Source organism: Lemur catta, chromosome 21 (assembly GCF_020740605.2).
Source record: "Lemur catta isolate mLemCat1 chromosome 21, mLemCat1.pri, whole genome shotgun sequence".
Classification (NCBI taxonomy): Eukaryota; Metazoa; Chordata; class Mammalia; order Primates; family Lemuridae; genus Lemur; species Lemur catta.
Genome location: NC_059148.1, coordinates 27,603,575 through 27,626,139, shown reverse-complemented (window position 1 = coordinate 27,626,139; position 22,565 = coordinate 27,603,575). Strand labels below are relative to the sequence as shown.

Genomic DNA, 22,565 nt, shown 5'->3' with positions numbered 1-22,565 from the left:
AAAACGGAGTCCGGCCCACAGCGGGCACTCAAGGAATATTCCTGGTGTGAGTGGAATCTTCATGACGCCCCAGGAAGTCAGGAGTACTCATGTTGCCATTTCACAGATGAGGAAACTGAGGTTCAGAGATGTCAAGTGACTTGCTCAAGGTCACCAAGCTAGCGAGTAGCAAACCCGAAGCCGTCGCCCTGTTGTGTGCTGTCGTCCCTACAGGTCTGGCCTCACCCCGAGGACGACGATGACTTAGCCCCCCTGAGCTGCCACCTGCCCTTTGGGACCCGCCCACGGCCAGCCAGCAGGATGCGGCTGTGGAAGGCAGTGGTGGTGACCCTGGCCTTCATGAGCGTGGACATCGGTGTGACCACGGCCATCTATGTCTTCAGCCACCTGGACCGCAGCTTGCTGGAGGACATCCGCCACTTCAACGTCTTCGACTCGGTGCTGGACCTCTGGGCGGCCTGCCTCTACCGCAGCTGCCTGCTCCTGGGGGCCACCATCGGCGTGGCCAAGAACAGCGCCCTGGGCCCGCGGCGGCTGCGGGCCTCGTGGGTGGTCATCACCCTCGTGTGCCTGGTCGTGGGCATCTACGCCGTGGTGAAGCTGCTGCTGTTCTCCGAGGTGCGCAGGCCCATCCGGGACCCGTGGTTCTGGGCCCTCTTCGTGTGGACGTACGTGTCGCTCGCCGCCTCCTTCCTGCTCTGGTGGCTGCTGGCCGCCGTGCGGCCGGGCGCAGAGGCCCTGGAGCCGGGGACCCGCGCCGAGGCCGAGGGCTTCCACGGCGGAGCCCAGTCCCCGCCCGAGCAGGCGTCTGGGGCCACGTTGAAGAAGCTGCTCTCCTACACCAAGCCCGACGTGGCCTTCCTCGTGGCCGCCTCCTTCTTCCTCATCGTGGCAGCTCTGGGTAAGTGAGGACCCAGGACGTGGGTGGGGGTAGGCGGTGTAACCACCTCCTCTTTTCTCTTAAACCTTCACATTGTACTTGCACGGTTCAAACATCAGCTAGATACGAAAGGGAAAGCACTGCAAGTTTCACCCCTAACTCTACCCGTGGCTACCCTCATCCTCCTGCCCAGGTCTGACTGTAGGAAGAGGTTCCGGAAACTTCCAAGTGGGCAGGAAACCACTTTTATTCATTTCCTGTATACGCTCCCGGCATTTCCTTTAGCCGCTAAAGCACATAAGAACACAGGTTCCTCCCCCGACCTCTTACCCTGCTGTTTCCACGTAAGATCCACTCTGGGGTTCCCCGATCCACACCTGACTCTTGCATGTGGCTGTGTCGTAGGTGATCTAGCCGGTCCCCCACGGCTGGGCTCTTGGGGCGTCTGGTCTTTTGCTCTTACAGTGAATGACTTTGTTCATCCGCATTTCACATGAATGTGGATGGATCTGTAGGGTAAATTCCTGGAATTGGGATTTCTGGGTCAGAGGGATTTTTTGTAATAAAACAGAATAGAAAACATCAGAGTACGCTGCCTGTGCTAAGATGAAGTACTGTTTTGTGAAAGTTTCATTTTAGCTGCGTGTGCCTCTGTACAAGCGTGTCTTGGCTTGTGACGTGAAACACGTCTGTCACTGTGGGTCTGGTCCAGGCAGTTTGAAAACACCACTCCGGCAACACGCGTGGGAAGGTGGCATCGCAGGGTCACAACTCCCCGGGTTCGAATCCCAGCCCTGCTCCTTACCCTGGGCAAGTTCTCCAAACTTTCTGAGCCTCACCTCCCTCTTCTGTGATCATCAGAGCTCTTATGAAATGAACTCGAATCGTAAAGATTGGATAAAAATGGGCAGGAGAAGGATCGAGTACAGAGCTCGGCACGTCCTGATAAGTACTCAGGAATGTCAGCCACTGTGAGTTTTTAAAATTTTAACTCACAAGGACAGAGCCTGGGGGTGGTGACAATGCCAGAATGTTCTCAGAGAGGATGGGCAAACCCCAGAGCTGGCCCTGAGCCTGCAGCCCCTTTTCCTGTTGCTCGACAGCTGTGTGGTTTTCGGCACGTTATTCAGCCTCTCTGAGTCTCAGCCTCCTCCTGTGTGAACGGGCGTAGTAGTGCCGGGTGCAGAAGTGAATGAATGCGTGAATGAGCACCCGCCTGCACAGGCAGATGTCGCCCGTGACCTTGTTTCCCCCGCCTGCTGGGGCCCGTTGTCAGCCTGCGTGTGCTCAGCAAGTCCTCAAACGCAGCCGGCGGGATTGCACCGAGGCTACGGGGTCAGACCCGAGGCTCAGGCCCCCAACTGCCTCGATAAGTTTGGGCAAGTTATGTAACCCAGCCAGACCTCACTTTCCACTCCGGAAATGAGGGCGTGGTTCAATGATTGTGAGAATTAAGGGAGACGGGCCTGGTGCCTAGCAAAAGTAAGTCCTGAATAAATGTTAGGGTTTGTGATGATTAATCATTATTTGCCAGTTAAGAATTCAGTAGTGCTTGGCTTTTTCTGTGTCTTCACAATCTTAAAAAAAAAAACCACCCACTGGGAAAAAAGGTTAGTTTTAGTGTTGAGTGTCTTCTGTTAAATTAGGATTGTTTATTAAATAATGTGGATTTCATAACAAACCAGCTGCATAAATGTAGATAAATGACTTAGAAACTTCTCTGAGCTTCAGTTTCATCTTCTATGGAAAGAATTTATTTCCACAAATGGGAAGAATAATACCAGACCTACGGGATTATTGGGGGGTCTTTGGTGCTTGAAGCAGGTAAGGGGACAGATATCTGGGGTAGCAGCGCTCTGAGGCAGAGGGACCAGCCGGTGCAAAGGCCCTGAGGCAGAAAGGTGCCAGGTTGTTGGAGAAACAGCAGAGGCCAGTGTCCTGGAGCCGGGTGGGTGAGGCGGGAAGAAGAGACGCCAAAGCAAGCCACTCCCAGGGGCTCTGTCCGGCAGGTCCCCGTGGGCTGCTGTAAGGACCTGGGCTTTCACCCTGGAAGAGGTGGGAGCCCCCGGACTGTTTTGAGCAGAAGGGCAACAAGATCTGAGTGGGGTTTGCCAGGATCCCACTCCCTGCTGCGTGGACGACAGGCCAGTGGGGGCCAGGGGGCGGGGGAGGCCACTGAGTCAGCCGAGGGGAGATTAGCGACTTGCGCCAGCTTGGGGGTAGGAGAGGCAGTGAGAGGGGTTGGATTCTGGATGTCGTCTGGAAGCAGAGCCCCGGCGTTCCCTGACGGAGTGGAGAGTTCCACTGGACTCTTGCGTAGCTTGGGCAGGAGAGTTTGCACACGTGCCTGGCATGGCACCTGGTCCCCAGTGAGGTTATCATTAGCATTAGATTAGCACTTGCTGCAGTCAAAATGCTGTCAGAGCTGGTGGATGCCATTTTCTTCCTTGTGGGTAAACTGAGGCAGAACTTCAGCCCAGGTGGCATGTGGCCGAGGACCATGGAGGTCCTCTGAGCTCCAGCTTGTGGAGCCAGAGCCGAGCCCAGCAGAGGGCACCAGAGCAGCACGGAAGGTCTCACTGTCCAGGCGGTCGAGCCAGGGCAGGAAGCACTGTCCAGGCTTCGCTCACTGACCTTTACTGAGCACCTGCTGTATGCCCAGCTCCAAGCCCGGCTCTGCCCGTGGAAAGAGCTGCAGCGGAAAGGGCCCTGGGATGAACACAGGCTGGCCTAGACCGTGCCCCATTGCGTGTCACCGCCCCCGTAAGACGGAAGTGGGCATTCTGGATTGTTGGAGGGAGGTGTCTGTGTGCTGCTGTGACAAAATGCCACAGGCAGGCCGTCTGTAAGTGCTGACAATAGAAACTTACTTCTCACAGTTCTGGGGGCTGGGAAGTCCACGACCCAGGCGCCGGCAGGTTTGGCGTCTAGTGCGGGCTGCCGTCGCTGCTTGTAAGATAAGATGGCGATTCTCGCTGTGTCCTCTGGAGGGGAGGACACTGTGTCTTCACAGTCAGAAAGAGGAGGGCAGGAGGGAGCAAACCCACTCTCTCGAGCCCTTTTATGAGGGTCCTAATCCCACCCAGGAGAGCTCCGCCCTCATGACTGAATCCCCTCCCAAAGGCCCCACCTCTTCATGCTATCACGTTGGTGATTAAGTTTCAACATTATGTGTGGGCGTGGTGGTTCATGCCTGTAATCCCAGCACTCTAGGAGGCCAAGGCACGAGGATCATTTGAGCTCAGGAGTTCGAGACCAGCCTGAGCAAGAACAAGACCCTGTTTCTACAAAAAATAGAAAAATCAGCTGGGTGTGGTGGTACACACCTGTAGTCCCAGCTACTCGGGAGGCTGAGGCGGGAAGATCACTTGAGCCCAGGATTTGGAGGTTGCAGTGAGCTATGATGACGCCTCTGCATTCTAGCCTGGGTGACAGAGCGAGACCCTGTCTCCAAAAAAGAAAAAGAAAAGTTTTAACATATGAATTTGGGGGATGTGTTCAGACCATAGCAGGAGGGCACAAAGGAAGAGCCCCAAATTTGAAGCCCGTTTGGGTTTGTGTCCTGGCCCTTCTCCTTACTTGCTGTGTGAAACGTTCAGCAAATTGCTCAGCCTCTCTGAGCCTCCTGCCCTACCCAAGGATTGTTGTGAAGATAAAGTAAGACAAGTGGATGGGAAATTGCCTGGCAAGCCTTAAACTGCGCTGCCAAGAGGGGCAGGGTGGCCACTCCCAGCATTGCCCAGAACCAGAATAGCACCAGCTTCTGAGGTGCTAGAATTTGGACTCTGAACCCTCCACCAGTGAGAATGAAATCAGCTCTGGCCTTGATCAGCCACGACTGCTCGGTGTCAGGGCGAGTTGTCTCGTCTCAACTTTCCTCATCTGTAACATGGGCTGTTTCCAGGGCCTCCTTCAAAGGCCGCGAAGCAGCATGTGGGTGCACTCGAGGCCTGGTGGCGTGTGGATAATTACAACCCGGCTGTGTAGATTTAAGACCCAGTGTTCCCTGCGTTCCTGCTCTGTGAAGAGGGGGTATAAGCATCTTGAGGGGGCCCATGTAGGGGAGCAGGAGTCTGCCGGGAGAGAAAAGCCCACCAGAGAGTGAGCAGAGCGGTCGGGGTGTGGGCTTCTGGAGCCCTGGGAGGAAGGGCGCTGGCTCCCCGGGCTGCAGACCCCTGAGCCCGCCCTGCCTCGCCCAGGAGAGACCTTCCTGCCCTACTACACGGGCCGCGCCATCGACGGCATCGTCATCCAGAAGAGCATGGATCAGTTCAGCACGGCCGTCATCATCGTGTGCCTGCTGGCCATCGGCAGGTAGCGGCCCGACCCCGCCCTGCGCCGCAAGCCCCGGGCCCGGGGAGGCAGGGCCAGGTGGGCCCCGAAATGCCCCTGGTGTGCCTGGCCCTCAGCTGGTCACCGTGGTCACCGGCTCCCAGACTGTTGGGCCACACCCTACAGCCGCACTCTCTTGTCCTTTAATGTCCTCAGGGGTCCCCTTCTCACCCTCCCTGGCTGTTTTCCGAGCAGGAACCTGTGCTTTAAACAAGGACCAGCTCAGTCTGTGCTGTTCTTCCAGCGGGGACAGGGGCCTGGCTGCAAATTTGGGCCCCTCACCCACCCACTCGCCCCTCTGCCCATGCTCTGGGGGTGCTAGTCGAGGCGGGGGGACTGGCCCTGCACAGGGGCTGAGGTTGGGCTCCCACCCCTCCGGCCGCGGGAGGGGGCGGCCGGGTGTGGCTGTCGGTTGTCGGAAGGACGTCGTGCTATAACATCTCTTATCTGCAATTAGCTCATTTGCCGCAGGTATTCGGGGCGGCATTTTTACCCTCATATTTGCCAGACTGAACATTCGCCTCCGAAACTGTCTCTTCCGCTCACTGGTGTCTCAGGAGACGAGCTTCTTTGATGAGAATCGCACAGGTTGGTCCGGGGCCCGGCCGGGTGGGCTTGCCTCGCGCTGGGATTAATGGGGCACGTTGGTGGCCGCAGGCGTGCCGGCCGCTCCTGTCCAGCTCAGGGGGGAAGCCCCTGGGGTTGGCGGGGCCCCTGGGCAGCCTGGTCCCTGGGAGCTGCTCTGCTGGCTGAGGTTTGGGGTGGGCTGTGGCCTCCAGAGGGTCCTATACGGCCACTCAAGTTTCCTGCAGGGGCCAAGGCCTTGCTTCCGCTGCCCTGTGGACGCAGAGGCCCAGCCGCTGTGGGGTGGGGTGGGCGGGTCGGGGCAAAGGCCAGAGCGGCAAAGGCAGGATAGTGTCCGGCCGAGATCCCAGGCTCTGAGACAGACCAGCCTGGCTCCAGGCCCCAGCTCCACACCCACTCGCTCAACCTCCTGAGCCTCTGGTTTCTCGTCTTAAAATGGGAGCAATGAGAGTAGCCCTAGCCCAGGGTCCAGCTTAGGTAAGAGGTGTCTGTTTTGCCCCCTGCCCGGGCCCAGATTGCTAACTCTCTAGAAGGGAAGAGGCGAGTCCCCCTCTGCCGGTGGTAGGGAGCAGACGTGGGCTTGAAGCCCGGCTCCGTCCCCGACAAGCCGCGTGGCGCCGAGCGAGCTCCTGCTTCCTTCCGAGCTTCAGCCGCCCCTGGACGGCGACTAGGGCTGGGCTCGGGGGGGGGGGGCCCTCCGGCACATCAGCCCTTCTCTCCCCACCCCCGCCCGGAAGGTGGGGGAGCCCCAGCCGCCCGGTGTCAGTGTCCCACCGCCACCCCGGTGGCCCTGGTTGCGGCAGCCGGAGCTGAGCCGCCTTCGTTCCAGGGGACCTCATCTCGCGCCTCACCTCGGACACCACCATGGTGAGCGACCTGGTCTCCCAGAACATCAACATCTTCCTGCGGAACACGGTCAAGGTCACGGGCGTGGTGGTCTTCATGTTCAGCCTCTCGTGGCAGCTGTCCTTGGTCACCTTCATGGGCTTCCCCATCATCATGATGGCGTCCAACATCTACGGCAAGTACTACAAGGTAGGCCCGCCGGTCCCTGCGGGGTCTGTGAGCCCCGGCAGTTCCAAATGTCCCCTCAGAAGGGGCTTGGGGAGCCACTAGGGGCCGCTAGGACTTGTCTTGAGGTTGTGTTTGCATTTATTCCTTCGTTCCCTCATCCAATCAGTATTTACTGAGCACCTACTATGTCCCAGGCGTTGGGATGCATCAGTGAACAGACAAGGCCCTGGTCCTTGTGGAGCCTGTATTCTAGTAGGCGGGACAGACGATAGGTGACAACAGCAGCAATAACGGAAACACACACTGTGCTGAAAGGTGGGGGTGCTAAGGGGAAGCGTGAGTGAGGAGGAGAGAGATTGGGAGCGTGGAGGGTTGACGTCTGTGTAAGGATCTGAAGGGTGTGGACGTCTTGGGGCAGTGCAAAGGCCCTGCGGCGGGAACGCGGCTGGTGTGTTTAGGGAAGCGCAGGGCGGCCGGTGCGGCTGGAGAGAGGAGTGAGGGGCGGACAGGAGGGAGGGCCTGCGGGTGGCCGGGCGGTGTAGTCTCGCCCAGCAGTTCACTCTCTTCCTGTAGACTATGTGTGCGGGTGGCTCAGGCCCTGCTGTGACACAGCCGTGGGCAGGCCACAGTCCCCTCCGGCCGCCCTCGGCACCGCCTCTGCCAGGGAGGTCGGCCTGTGGGCTAGACCTGGCCCCACCCTCCTCCTGCTTCCCGGATTGGTGGGTGTCCCCGAGCCCTACGGGACCGGGGCTGGGTTCCGACGGGCAGGCCTGTGACCCTGAGACAGGTGCAGGCGGTGCCTTCCCTGGTGGCCCAGGCCTGTGGCGAGGTAGCCCTGACCAGGGGCGCTGGCACGTGATAGCTCTGGGCGGGGCTGGTTAGATCACTGTCGCCACTGTGTTGGACTGGGCACAGGGTGGCTGGCCCTGGAGGGTGTCAGCCCTTTTCTCCCCGCCTCCACCCCGCCCAGAAGGTGGGGGAGGCGCGTGACCTGAGACCAGGTAGCAAAGGACGACATCACCTGCCCAGCCCCCAGATGAACCTGCTCCCCGCAGCCCCTCCAGCCACCCAGGAGGGACCCTCTCCCCACAGCTCTGGGCCTCCAGCCTCACCGTTTTCCCTCCTGAGTAGGAAAAGTCAACACGTCGGTTAGAGTCGGAGCTGTTCCCCTTGCTCTGTTCCCCACCCCTCCCTTCCTGCCTTCCCACAGCCCCTGGGACGGGCACAGGAAACCCGGAGCTCCCCCCACGGCCCACACCTCTGTGCGCACCTAGGCCCCACCTTCAAGTTCAGCCGGGCAGGGCCTCGGGGAGACTATCAGGGTTTCCGCCTCGTCCGTGAACGTGTTGAACGGAGCCAGCGAGTCATCTCCACCAGCCACACACGCTGCCCACGGCCAGACATGACTCAGGGTGTGTGGCGGCTCCTCCCGGGGGTCAGAGCACCCCGTGTGCTTCCTGTGGCCTGGGCGTGACAGGCAGGTCATGGGACGTGCCAGTGCACGATCCTGTCCTGGCCTCGGCTGCCTTCCCGGCTGGTTTGAGAATCAGCACTGGGTAACTACTGCAGAGTCTGAATGACTCAGCCCAGGGGCCTCTTCCAGGACTCTCGGGGCCGCACACTTGGGACCACTTCTCAGCCATCTACCTCTGGCCAGATGTGGGCAGATTTCACCACCCACGGCCTTCACCACCATCTAGAACTTGGCTGGGAATTCTAGAATCTATGTGCCAACCCACAGGCTCTCACATGGTTTATATTGATGACGAAAATGGTGCCCCCTTAATAATTGGTGTTTCTCATGTAATGTGTACAACCTGAACAACCAGCCAGGGCATCCCTGCTCTCAGGCCAGCACAAGATCAGGTGTTGAGGCTTTTCTGAAAGGATTACCAAAAGCCATATGGTCACTAATAGCCTCCTTTGAGTACTGGAGATAACTTAATGACCCCACTTCCCTCAGGATCAGAGCTATCTTTCCAAGAGTACCACTGGGGTCTGTTCTCTGAGTGTGTCAAATCAAGCTAGCAGGAGACTGGGCAGAGAGGGGAGCTGGAGCTTTTGTCCCAGGACCTTCCTGTTTCGAGCCGGCACCAGTGAAGTGTGGAAAAGCCCGGAGAGGCCCGGGGCTCGGGCAGGTAGATGGTGAGGGGGTTTAGGGCTCCTCCTTCTCGGCCCCTCCTGCCCATAGAGACTGTCCAAGGAGGTCCAGAATGCCCTGGCCAGGGCCAGCAACACGGCGGAGGAGACCATCAGTGCCATGAAGACCGTGCGCAGCTTCGCCAACGAGGAGGCGGAGGCCGAGGTGTACCTGCAGAAGCTGCAGCAGGTGTACAAGCTGAACAGGAAGGAGGCGGCGGCCTACATGTACTACGTCTGGGGCAGCGGGGTATGTGCCCCTGGCCCCCGCCTGGTGGGGACAGGATGCTACGATGGGGACCCCCTTCTGCATGCTGGTGTCAAGCTGCTGGAGGATCTTTCCAGAAAAGGATGCAGCCTCCCGCTGACCGTCCTCCCGATGCCTCCTCTTGCCCGGGCGTGGCGGGCTAGCAGCTCCCCTTCCCTGGGCGGGAAACATCCCTGCCTTGCAGGGAGCTGGCAGGCCCCACGCCGGGGCCAGTGGGGCCACCCTAGGCCGCTTCTGGCAGGTCTCACGTCACACCCACACACGCCCAGTGGCGTGCCCTGCCCCCTCGCCGAGGGTGAGTCACAGCCCCTCCTTGGAGAAGGGGGAGCAGTCGCGTCTTACCACTGCCCTGCCGGCCACGTCTGGGAGGTGGGCAGGCCATAGCTGGCACAGGAACGAGGAGGGTTCGGAGGTCGGGGGAGGACGGAGCTGGTGGTCTGCAGGGGAACCAGGGGACAGGGACTGTCCGGGTCCTCCTGGAGCAGGCCACCCCAAAAGTGCCGGCCCAGGAGGAGAGAAGGGGGCTGAGTCCAGCTTGGTGGCCAAGCCGCTCAGCGATCTGTCCACCAGCAGGGGGCGCCTTTCGTGGCTTCCGCCGAGGCACTTGTGGTCTAGCCTTGACCTGGTTGGGGGCAGGGGCAGATGGGGACCCTGCTGGGCCGTGGGCCGTCACAGGTGCTCAGATTCCGCTCCTCTCCCAGATGTCCCCCAGGTGCAGGAGGGGGGTAAGGGCGCCCCAGACACAGCCCCGCTGTCATAGAACCCAGCTGGGGGAGGAAACAGAGACCTCGTCGTCCTGCCCTGCCCCGTTCGCTGTGTGACCTCAGCCAGCACGCTCGCCCTCTCTGAGTCATGCTCTTCCTGGTGAGGAGTAATAGCTCCCGCTTGGCCGGGCTGAGGAGCCCGGGGTGGCGTGTGTGTGCCAGCGCCTCACAAAGACAGCCTTGTTCCCCGGCCAAGCCCACAGCCCGCTGCAGCCGGGGCCTCTGTGGGGGAACGCTCCAGGGTGGGGACAGGGAGGGGCGTGAGTGACAGGCAGCGGGGAGGACGTCCTCGGGATGGCTGGGTGTGCGTAGCTCACAGGGGCTGCCCTCACCTCCCCCTGCAGCCTGGGGGTGGGGGGACCCGAGGGACCTGAGCCAAGGCCCCCCTGACCCAAGTCCCTTTTCCCTCTGCCCCCAGCTCACGCTGCTGGTGGTCCAGGTCAGCATCCTCTACTACGGGGGCCACCTGGTCATCTCGGGGCAGATGACCAGTGGCAACCTCATCGCCTTCATCATCTACGAGTTCGTCCTGGGGGACTGTATGGAGGTGAGGGGCAGCTCTCGCGGGGGCTTCTGGGGAGAAGGGGCAGTGGGGAGGAGGGGTCCCAACAAGGTTGGGGGTGCCCCAGAGAGGCGCTGTTTCTTCTAAGGTGGGCAGGGAAGAGCTCGTAATCATACCGAGAATCCCACTACCAACAGGTGACAGCGACTCCATAGATGGAGCAAAGCGGCAGCCATTGGTTTCAGGAAGTGGCATTAGGGCTGGCGAGAGGTTTGGGTGCTGTGGAAATTCCCATTTTCTCAGAAAAGGAAGCTGAGGCTCAGAGAGTTACGTGGCTCATCCGCCGAGCTTGGCGGGGAACGGGCTTCCGAGCCAGCCCGTCTCTCCCTCAGCCCACTCAAAGGGCAGCGCCGCAGGGAGAGCCAGGGTCCCTTTGGATCGTGTCTTCACTTGGGCTCCTGCACAGGCAGGTCCCGCGACAGGATTGCAGCACCCCAGATTTACCGGGGAGGCGAACCCAGGAAAGGGGGGAGGGAAGGGGGTCAGCGCTGTGTGGGTTACGGAGCCGGTTACCAGTGTGGACAACTGGGGTCGATCCTTCCGGGGGACAGTGTGGAACACCAGCCTTGGAGCCACCCACCTGCGGGCCAGGGAGCTGGGTGTCTATACGCAGCCTGCATCAGTCATCCTTCAAGGTCGGCCTGGAGTGGGGGTGTTAGTTCTCTGGTCTGTGCCCCTCCAAAAGCCCTCAGGCAGTTCAAGGTTGAGCCTTGGCGTGGGCGTGCTCACAGATGTGGGCGAGGTGTTAGCAGTGTGTGCTACGGGGAGTCACACCTGCCCTGCTGACTCAGCAAGAATCCCGCTTCTAGGAACCTGTGTGTCAAAAATACACCTGTGGGCACAGATGGGTGTCCAAGGATGTTCCGTGCAGCATTGTTCATTATAGTGAAAAACGAAACCACCTTAAATGCCCACCAATCGGGAGTTAGGTAAATGCATATGGTACGTCGCATTCCAGAAATAGTCTATCTGCATTGTAAAATCCAAGAACGAGGTATATCCGTGTAAACTGACATGGAAAGACCTCTAAGACATGCTGTTAAGGGCAAAAAGCAAATCCCTGAACAGTAGGGATAGTCTGATCCCATTTTTTATTTTTTATTTTTTAGAGACAAGGTCTCACTCTATTACCCAGGCCAGAGTGCAGTAGTGTGATCATAGCTCACTGCAGCCTCAAACTCCTGGGCTCAGGTGATCCTCCCACCTCAGCCGTCTGAGTAGCTGGGACTACAGGTGTGTGCCACCACACCTGGCTATTTTTAAAATTTTTTGTAGAGATGGGTCTCACTATGTTGCCCAGGCTGGACTCAAGTGAGTCTCCAGCCTCAGCCTCCCAAAGCTCTGAGATTATGGGCGTGAGCCACAGTACTGGGCCTCAAAATTATTTAATGCAGAGTTCCACCAGGCCCCTGTTCATGGAAAAATTGTCTTCCACGAAACTGGTCCCTGGTGCCAAAAAGGTTGGGGACCGCTGCTCTAACATACTAGCAGATGGCAGCCCACAGCCTACTGCTTCTCCCCCAAAACAGCTGCTATGTCCTTGCTGACCCTGTACCCCTTGATCCCTCCAGTACCATGGGTGGGTCCCAGGAGTGGGTGTCAGTGGGACAGGAACGTGTGTCTCCTCCCCCCAGTCCGTGGGCTCCGTCTACAGCGGCCTTATGCAGGGCGTGGGGGCCGCCGAGAAGGTGTTCGAGTTCATCGACCGGAAGCCGACCATGGTGCACGACGGCACCCTGGCCCCCGACCACCTGGAGGGCCGGGTGGACTTTGAGAACGTGACCTTCACCTACCGCACTCGGCCCCACACCCAAGTCTTGCAGGTGAGAGGCGGCCGAGGCCTGCCGGAATCGTCCCTCCCCTCATCCAGGTACCCGTGCGGGGCAGCACAGCCAGGAACACGTCAGGCAGGTCCCTGCCCTGGAGGAGCTCTGGGTTCCAGTTGGGGGAGACAGATCCTCGACAGCTCGATTCCAGATAGTCACAGCTAGGAACAAAATGAATGAGTGGTGTGGTAGGGACAGTTCACAGGGATGGCGAGAGCTGTCAAGGAAGCCTTCTTGGAGGAGGTGACATTTGAGCCGAGACCTAACCAGGTGGCTCTCTGCAGAAAAAACATTCCAGGCAGAGGAAACAGCAAATATAAAGGTGCCACCAAATCCTGGTGTCCTAGAGAAGAGAACATTCAGGGGCCGGCAGTGCCCACCAAGGCAGAGGAGTGTGGGGTGGGCTTGGAGGGGCACCCACCTGTGTCAGAGGCCAGAGCTTCCAGTCCGGGACCTGAGCCAGTGACCTCACGCTGTGCCTCTTTGTTCCTTGCAGAATGTCTCCTTCAGCCTGTCCCCAGGCAAGGTGACAGCCCTGGTGGGGCCCTCAGGCAGTGGGAAGAGCTCCTGCGTCAACATCTTGGAGAACTTCTACCCCCTGGAGGGGGGCCGCGTGTTGCTGGACGGCAAACCCATCAGCGCCTACGACCACAAGTACTTGCACCGAGTGGTACGTGGAGGGGCCCCTGCCACCCCCTGCCCTGTGCCTGTCTCTGTCTAACCTTCCCTCTCATGAGCTGTAGCCCAGACGCAGAGAGCGGCAGTAAAGATAAGTGTGTAGCTCAAAGAACTGTCACCAGTGTAACACCACCCTGGGCAAGACGTGGAACATTCTGGCACTCCGGCAGCCTGTCTGCCATGAGCCCCTTCCCTTCTCCCCAGACGTAGCACCTCTCCTGACTTTTGGGTCATCCTGTCCTTGCTTTTCATTAGCTTTTCCATCTCTGTGCACGTCCCCAGCCAAGCTCCGTGTCACCCGCTCTGAACTGCGTCGTAACAGTCATACGTGTGCATCCGTTTGTGTCTCGCTCCTCCCACTCAGCCTGGTCCTGAGTCATCCCGGGCGAGGCTGTGGTTGTAGTTCATTCATTTTCATCACCAGCTGATAATCCACTGCGTAGACTAATCAGTTATTTACAATTCGCGCTCTGCTCAGGATGCACATTCGGGCTGCTTCCCGTTCTTGCCGTTATCGGCAACACCGACGTGCCATGTGGACAGTTCTGTCCACGTTTCCTGACGTACGTGGGTATGTTCTCGAGGCAGAATCCTTAGAGCAGAAAAGCTTGGTGACAGCGGATGCACGTCCCCAACTTCAGTAGTTTCTGCTAGGACTGTTATCCAAGCTGGCTGTACCGATTTACATTTTACATTCCGCCGGCAGTGGAGGAGAGTTCCAGTTGTCCTACATATAGGTCGTCTGTAGTACTGAAAGGAGGCTATTCGTGACCAGACAGTTTTGAGTAATCCTTTCAGAAAAGGAGCCTCGACCCCTGATCCTGTGCTGGCCTAAGAGCAAGGATGCCCTGGCTGGTCGTTCAGGTTGTATATGACACAAGAAACACTAACTAATAACGGGGTACCATTTACATCATCAACATAAATTTTGTGAGAGCCTGAGAGTTGGCACAGAGATTGTAGAACTCCCAGCCAAGTTCTAGATGGTGGCGGAGACCATAGGTTGTGAAATCTGCCCACATTGTGTGCATACGACCAGAGGTAGATGGCTGACAAGTAGTCCCAAGTGTGCAGCCACTAGGTTGCTGCCCACCAGAGTTCTGGAAGAGGCCCCTGGCAGAGCTGTTCAGACTTTGCAGTGGTTACCACACTCCGATTCTCAAACACTTAATATTGTCAGTCCTGAATTTGTTTCTAATTGGTGAGTGCTTAGTGTGGTCTTTTACATTTTCCTGATAACTAAAGATAATAAGCAACTTTTGATATATTTATTGGCCATTTGGTTTGTCTGTTTTTTAGAGACAGGGGGAGTCTCACTCTTGCTCAGGCTAACCTCAAACTCCTGAGCTCAAGCGATCCTCCCGCCTTAACCTCCCACAGTGCTAGGATTACAGGCGTGAGCCAACACGCCCAGCCTGGTTTTCCTCTTTTGTGAATACCCTCTCTTTAATTTAAATTTAAAATTTTAATTTCCATAAACACAAAAGAGTGAAATGCTACAATCTAACCTTATCTGTATAGTTCTAGTGAATTTTAAAACTAAGATATGGCGTGTTCCCTTCCACCTCAGCTTTTGGATTCTACCCCATGGAGGTAGCCAGCGTTAACAGTTTAGTAAATATCCTTTCTCTCCTGCTTCCTATCTTTATACAAACATATCAGTATGTGATATCAATATATGAAGGCACACGTATATAAATTTTTTAATAAAAATAAAACCATACTATGTGTATCTACTACAGTTGGATCTTATGGGTGCACTGTAATTATTTGGCCGATCTCCAACTTATGGACAGCTAGATTCCATTTTAATTGAATTAATTAAATTAACGGATTAATTAATTCCTTTTTGCTGTTTACAGTGTTGAGGTGATATCTTCCATAGGACTATTTCTTGTAGGCCAGATTCTTGACCCTGCAGTCATGGGACAACAGCCCCTTTAAGCTGTTCTCTTGGAAGGGAGGGGTCAGCCAGCTGCGGTGGCTCACGCCTGTCATCCCAGCACTTTGAGAGGCTGAGGCAGGAGGATCACTTGAGCCCAGGAGTTGAAGGCTGCAGTGAGCTATGATCGTGCCACTGCACTCCAGCCTGGGCGACAGAGTGAGACCCTGTCTCTAAAAAAACAAAAAGGGGGTGGGGGGTGATGGCCAGGGAGGTCTGTGTGGCCTGGGGACCGGCTGAGGCCTCTTCCTGACTCAGGCAGCCCGTTCACCGAGCTTCGGTCTGCGTTCTCTCATGCACTCTTTCTTTCCCCTGGCCCCAGAGGGACAGGCCACAGGCTTTCTCTCGGAGGTCGGAGGTCGGGGAACTTGGCTTAGCCCAGAGCAGCAAGCTCAGCGGGCCCCAGTTTGTTGGTCAGTGGAGGCCAAGGGTCTGTGGGTGCAGGTGGGCCCCACTGTGGGGAGAGAAGAGAAGCAGCTGCTGCGGCAGCCGCCCCGCTCCGGTTTCAGGCCTGAGACTGCTGACGGCAGCGTGGTGGCCGGATCGGGGGCTGGCGAGGCTGCCGGTGACAGCTGGAGGGACGCATTCCTGGCACTGCCCCTCACGCCCCCCCCTCCCCCCAGATCTCCCTGGTGAGCCAGGAGCCCGTGCTGTTCGCACGCTCCATCACAGACAACATCGCCTACGGGCTGCCCGCCGTGCCCTTCGAGCTGGTGGTGGAGGCTGCGCAGAAGGCCAACGCTCACGGCTTCATCATGGAGCTGCAGGACGGCTACAGCACAGGTACGAGCCGGCGCCCCTGCCGCCCCTGCCCCTGCTCTTCAGGGTTTCCCTCTCCTTCCATCGAGATGAAATTCACGTGATGTAACCATTTCAAAGTGAGCAATCCTGTGGCCTTTAGCACAGTCACAATGCTGTGCAGCCACCACCTCGATCTAGTTCCACGTCACTAATTTAAATGACGTATATTTATTATATTATTAGAGCCACCTAAGTTTATATTAATAAATTAATATATTAATTTAGTGAATTAATATGTTGATTTACATTTTGTATATATTTAGCATATTTAACATATTTTTATTTTTATTTAAAATTCTTGGCTGGGCGCGGTGGCTCACGCCTGTAATCCTAGCTCTGGGAGGCCGAGGCGGGTGGATCGCTCGAGGTCAGGAGTTTGAGACCAGCCTGAGCAACAGCGAGACCCCCGTCTCTACTAAAAATAGAAAGAAATTATCTGGCCAACTAAAAATATATATACAAAAAAAATTAGCCGGGCATGGTGGCGCATGCCTGTAGTCCCAGCTACTCGGGAGGCTGAGGCAGTAGGATCGCTTAAGCCCAGGAGTGTGAGGTTGCTGTGAGCTAGGCTGACGCCACGGCACTCACTCTAGCCCGGGCAACAAAGTGAGACTCTGTCTCAAAAAAAAAATAAATAAATAAAATTCTTGGCCGGGCGCAGTGGCTCACACCTGTAATCCTAGCACTGTGGGAGGCCAAGGCGGGAGGTCAGGGGTTCGAGACTAACCTGAACAAGAGCGAGACCCCGTCTCCATTAAATATAGAAAAATTATCCGGGTGTGGTGGCGCATGCCTGTAGTGCCAGCTCCTCGGGAGGCTGAGGCAGGAGGATCACTTGAGCCCAGGAGTTTGAGGTTGCTGTGAGCTGTGATGAGGCCACTGCATTCCAGCCCAGGCAAGAGAGAGAGACTGTCTCAAAAAAATAAAATTTTTTAAATTAACAACTAAAAGTTGTTCATATTTAATGGTGTAGCACATGATGTTTTGAAATATGTATTAATATACATTGTGGAGTGGCTAAATTGAGCCAATTAATGTATACAAAAAGATATACTTATCTTTTTTTGTAGTGAGAACACTTAATCTCTTAGCAATTGTCCAGTAACAGTATGTCATTATTAACTCTAGTCACCTATTACACCACAGATCTCCTGAACTCATTCTTCCTGTTTAACTGAAACTTTGTATCCTTAGATCAACAGCTCCCCAATCTCCCCCGATATATTTTTTAAATTTAATTCTTGAAAAGGTGGTATTCACATGGTTCAAATTTTTAGGAATACATTTTTTAAAATATAATGAAAAGTTTCATCTTTTCCTCCATTCCCAGTTCCGTCCTGCCCCACCAAACTTTCTCTCGTTAGTTGCTTGCGTGTCCTTTTAGAGTTTGGTAATGCAAATATGAATACGTATTGTTATCTCCCCACCCCCACGCTTTTACAGGAAAAAAAATCACCTTGTTTTCTGCACCTGTTCTTTGTTACATAGCACCTGTCTTAGTGACCGTTCCATATTGACATATGGGGCGTGGCCTCCCCCTCCTCCTCCTCCTCTGTCTTTTTTTCAGCTGCATAGAATTCCAGGATATGGGCTTTTATAATAATTTACTTAATAATTTATTCACTCAGTTTTGTATCGATGGACATTTGAGCTCATTTGTTCTTTTTTTTTTTTTTTTTTTTGCAATAACAATTCTGTGAGTCACCCACAAGCTGTGCCTATGTCATTGTGCATGGGAGAAAGTCCATCTGTAGGGAGAAGTCACCGAGGCAGTCTTGCTGGCCCCAGGGCGGCGCGTTTGTGGCTGGGGTCCACAGCCTTTGCACAGCGGGCACTGACGACCCAGGATGCAGCTGTTCCTGGGAGCCCTGGGGATCCTACCAACTCCGCTTAGGAGGGCGGGAGGGGGCCTGCCTCCCCAGGGCCCCACCGGCGCAGCGTACTAGCAAGTGTTTGGGTTTTTGCCAAGTGGAGGGGTGCAGAGGGGTAACTTCGTATCAGTTCGCACGCAGGCTTCATTTGCATGCCCCTTGCACGCAGGGCGGGAGCCATCATTTCATGAGCGTTCAGCTGTTGTTTTCTCCAGCTGGTGGCCCTTTGAAGCTTTCCCTGGAAAGCCGGGCTCCAGGCAGCAGGGAGCTGCTTCTGAGTCCCCGGGCTGCCCGGCCTCACCCCTGCTAACGTGCCCTGTGCCTCCGCCACGCAGAGACGGGGGAGAAGGGCGCCCAGCTGTCGGGCGGCCAGAAGCAGCGGGTGGCCATGGCCAGGGCTTTGGTGCGGAACCCACCGGTCCTCATCCTGGACGAAGCCACCAGCGCTCTGGATGCAGAGAGCGAGTACCTGGTGAGTGGCAGGCAGGGTGGCGGGTGACGCTGGCACAGGCAGTTGCTCCAGGTGGCCAGAGCCCTCCCCTGCCCCAGCAGCGGGTGCTGGGAAGGGCTCAGAGGTGTCCCCAGGGGCTGTCCCAGGCCATCGGCTTCCTGGCCTGGTGAATTCCCGGTGTTGGGGGCGGGAGCCAGGGAGCAGGCGCCTCCTGGCTGGAGAGAGAACTAGAGCTGTATGCAGTGGGGCGAGAGAAGGCGTCAGAATCGAGAAGCTCCACCCTGCAGTTTTTAACTGTGTGACTTTGAGCCACCTCTTCCACCCTCTGCGTCTCACTATCGTTGGTGACGAGGGCCAGCAGGCCTGGCCACCGGGTCTGTGGGTGGATTGACGCACTCATCGCGCAGGTGGCTCCTGAGCTCCTCCCAGGCCCCAGACCCTGTTCTAGGCACGGGGGTCATGGTGGTGGCTGACCAAAGACCCCCATCCCCATGGGGTTTGCATGCCCGTGGGGAAGACGGAGAGTAAACAAGGACGCTAGCATGAGTTCAGCCTGCGGCCTGTGCTGCAAAGAAAATGAACAGTCGTGTGATGCGGAGAGATCGGGCGGGGTCCCCGTTGTCAAAGGCAAACACAGCTGGACACTAGCGAGAGCTGTGAAAACAGATTTTACGCAGCAACTGTTGAAGGAGGGGAACTCGGCTCTCCGTTCCCATTTGTGGGGGGCGTTTTAAAGCGAGGAGCAGGGAGGGAGAACCAGGGTCCACTGGAAGCTGACGGGGTGCTCAGCGTGCAGGGCCCGAGGCCACCGTGTCTCGCTGGCAGTCTCGGAAGTTAGGGCTGTGTCCTCCCAGGGGAGATGGGCTCTCTCCCTCCTGAGGACTCCACTGCAAGGGGACAGCTGTGAGGTCCTTAAGAGAGACACCCTGCATTGTAGGAAACATACACGTCTCACAGGGACAGAGGAAGGATTCACGGTTGTAAACCCTTTTTAGGAAATGCTCTGAGAAAGGGAGCTCGGGCCTATCGGCAGGTGGAACAAACAGTAAATCCTCCAGCACTTTGAGAGGCTGAGGCAGGAGGATTGCTTGGGGCCAGGAGTTCAAGACCAGCCTGGGCAGCATATCGAGAGACACCGTCTCTACAAAAAAATAAATAAAAACGTCATCGTGGCTCGTGGCTGAACAGAGAGAAGTGAGGACATAGTCGTAGGGAGACACAAACTCCACAGATTAAAATAAACGTCAATCCAAGTGGGGAAGGGATGAGGGGCCCGGCCGGGAAAGTTGGCGGCACCAGGTGAGAAGTGACGGAGAGTTGAAGGGACGTAGAAGCTGCTGGATTCGCTAATGAGGTGGATTCGGTGGGCAGACAACGGTGGGCGGTTGAGGGGCCTCCTGGATTTGTTGGCTTGGGCGTGGGGACTGACCGTGATGCCGTTAAACAAAACAAAGGTCAGAGAAGGAGCCAGAAGGCGAGACGGCCAGGTTAGGGCCGATCTCCCATTCGCTGAGCACCTCCCTGGTGTGGGGCCCCAAGCTCTGTCTCCCTGAAACAAAAACCCAGGAAGCAGGTCCCGTTCCAGGCCTGGCTTTACAAATGAGGAGCTGAGTCTCGGAGAGGTCGGGCATTAGCTCACAGGTGGCATCGCACAGAGGGAACTTGTGGGTGGTTGAGGCTGTGCCGTGCGTGACAAGCCACCCACCCGCGGCCCCTGCTGTCCCCCCAGATCCAGCAGGCCATCCACGGCAACCTGCAGAAGCACACGGTGCTCATCATCGCTCACCGGCTGAGCACCGTGGAGCGGGCGCACCTCATCGTGGTGCTGGACAAGGGCCGCGTGGTGCAGCAGGGCACGCACCAGCAGCTGCTGGCCCAGGGCGGCCTCTACGCCAAGCTGGTGCAGCGGCAGATGCTGGGGCTCGAGCCCACCTCAGACCACACGGCCGGCAACAAGGAACCGCCAGGCAATGGCAGTGACAAGGCCTGACCGACAGCTCCTGCCTCCCCGGTGGGGCAGAGGCCCTGGTGCCCAGCTGGCAGATGTGCCCGTGGGAGCCCCCAGCTGCCCTCTGAGCCCAGGCCCACAGCACTGGAGGGTGACCTGCCACGTCCCACGGGATCACCGCTTCCTGCATCTCGTCCCCGGTCCCTGCCCTGTGCCCGGGGCCCCACCAGCCCCAGGGGACCACGGGCCCCCCACCGACCTCCCCAGGCTCCTACGCAAAGGTAGAGCTGTATTTTTAAACCTAGATCTGACCAGGTTTTTTACTGCTTGGTTTGAGGCACCCCAGTCAACTCCTAGATTTCAAAATCACTTTTCTAATTGGGAGAAATGGTGGGCACGTTCACCCAAATGTTCTCGAAACTTCTGAGCCAGGAGCGAATGGCCCTTCCTAAAACCTGGGGAAGAGAACTAGGCCTCTACCCTTCGCCCCTCCAGAGAAGGGGCTTCCCTGTCCCGGAAGGAGACACGGGGGACGGTTCTTCCCATCTGGCCCTCGTCCCAGCTCCGGGAGTCAGGCCGAGGCGGAGCGGGGAGGGGAAGGCGCCGGTGCCGCGCCCCACTGTCCTGCCCCTCTAAGCCAGTCTCACTGTGAACCACCGCGCACCTCAACCGGGGGAGCGAGGGGCTGGCCAGGCCTGGTGGGGCCTCGGGGTGCCCCCAGCCCCGCACCCAGCGCTTTAGCCCTTGGCCCTGCCTGTCCCCGCCCACTGGCTGGCAGCCCCTCTCCCCCCCACACCCACCCCTGCCGCGCTGCTGTTTGGGGGCCCCTTTGGACGTTTGCGAGATGCACTCTCTTCTCTGTTTGGTGGGACAGTGACAAAGCCCAGGGTCTGGCACTGCCAGCGGTTGTGAAATGTTGGGAGAACATGATCATTAAAGTGTACTACCTCTGACCCCTGACCTCTGACCTCTGCTTGGGCCATCTGCCCCGTCGCCTGGTTAGGTTTTTCCGCCAGACCTGACTCTCTTCCTGGCCCTGCCTGCTGGAACTGCAGAGACTTTGGGGAGTTCGTCCAGGGCCTCCCCCAGCGTCTGGGGGCCCCATCTGTGCTCCTCGACCACAGGCACTGTGCTTCCGTCCATCCGTCTGTCTCCATGGGCTTGTGCAGGGTGGTAGAGACCTGTCTCCTCTAAATCCAGGGGACTTCTCTGCCTCCTGGGATAGCTGAGGCTGGGCACGTGCCACCTGTTCTTTTCCATCAGGGTCCAGGGACCTGCCCCCCAACTCCAGCCACTGGAGCAGGGAAATATGACCCGGGGAACAGCCCAGTGAGAAGAGAGGGTTAGGCCGGACACAGGAAGGCCCCGTGGTGGTGGCTGTTACTTGCTGAATTGTGGTGACATCTGGGGGTCCCAGGAAGAGGGCTCTTGACCAACTAGTAGAGTAGTATTGCAGTGCGTTAACCACCAGCACAGTCACACTGCACGTGCCAGCTCAGTGACAGCCGCGTACACGGTTTCCTGCCAAATGAGCCACGGCCTAAGACCCAGACAGTGGCCATTTGGGTCCCCTGCTTTTCCAGTTGTATTTAATCCTGACAACGATCCTCTGAAACAGTTTTCTCCCCATTTGAAGCTGAATGAATCCAAAGCTCAGAGAGGCTGATTGATTTACCCTGTGTCACACAGCCAAGACCCCAGCAGCTGAACCCACACAAGTAAGGACCTAAAAAATTGTGGGGCATTATGTTATCTGGGCACCTGCTGTTCTTGCACTCTTCCATGGTAAATACATTTTATTTAATTAATTTATTTGTAGAGACAGGGTCATCACAGGCTGGGTGACTTAAAATAGAAGTTTATTCCCCAGTTCTAGAAGCCAGAAGTCTAAAATCCAGGTGTGGCCGGGGCCGTGCCCCCTCTGAAGCCTCTTGGGGAGGGTCCTTCCTGCCTCTTCCAGCCTCTGGCGGCTCCTGCGTTCCTTGGCTTGTGGCCGCATCACTGCGATCTCCGCCTCCGTCATCACACAGCTCCTCTGGCTGTTCTGAGGCTCCCTCTGCCTTTCTCTCGCAAGGACACTTGTCGCTGGAGTCAGGGCCCACCTGGATGACCCAGGATGAGCCCACCGTGAGATCTTAATCACGTCTGCAAAGACCCTTTTTCCAAGTCAGGCCACTTTCCCCGGCTCAGGGTCGGCCGTGGACTGTCTTTCGGGAGGCCCGACTCAGCCCGCAACAGAGGGGAACTCGCAGCCCTGGCTGGGGTTAACCTCAGGCCTTCCTGTTTGGTTTTAGGGAGTGGGCAGTTAAGTGCTCAGAGAGTTGCTGGATCTTCAGATGTTTCCAGAGAAGTTGGAAATTCCGATTTTAGTGTGCAATCAGCTGCTCTTTTTATATATTGCTTCAAATCATTTTGACGAAACCCGAGGATCCACAGGACACCTCTGGAGGTAGCCTTAGGCCTGTGAGTCGCTCGTTTGCAACCGCCTGCTGGACATGCCTGTT

General features: G+C 57.0%; 1 protein-coding gene across 1 annotated transcript; it reads left to right on the top strand.

Annotated features, from left to right (window-relative positions):
* Positions 1-213: 213 nt before the first annotated feature.
* On the top strand, positions 214-21,019 carry ABCB9 (ATP binding cassette subfamily B member 9). Its single transcript, XM_045534929.1, has 11 exons — positions 214-901; positions 5,080-5,194; positions 5,670-5,800; positions 6,627-6,832; positions 9,003-9,200; positions 10,401-10,529; positions 12,179-12,367; positions 12,867-13,040; positions 15,614-15,773; positions 17,998-18,134; positions 19,843-21,019. The coding sequence occupies exons 1-11, from the start codon at positions 301-303 to the stop codon at positions 20,101-20,103; spliced, it is 2,301 nt and encodes a 766-aa protein (XP_045390885.1). The 5' UTR covers positions 214-300; the 3' UTR covers positions 20,104-21,019.
* The last annotated feature ends 1,546 nt before the right edge of the window (positions 21,020-22,565 follow it).

Coding starts and splice junctions, on each gene's coding strand:
- ABCB9 (XM_045534929.1), top strand. CDS start 301: ATGCGGCTGTGGAAGGCAGTGGTGGTGACCCTGGCCTTCATGAGCGTG. Junction 9,201..10,400: donor ACTACGTCTGGGGCAGCGGG/GTATGTGCCCCT, acceptor CTCTGCCCCCAG/CTCACGCTGCTGGTGGTCCA. Junction 18,135..19,842: donor ATGCAGAGAGCGAGTACCTG/GTGAGTGGCAGG, acceptor CTGTCCCCCCAG/ATCCAGCAGGCCATCCACGG.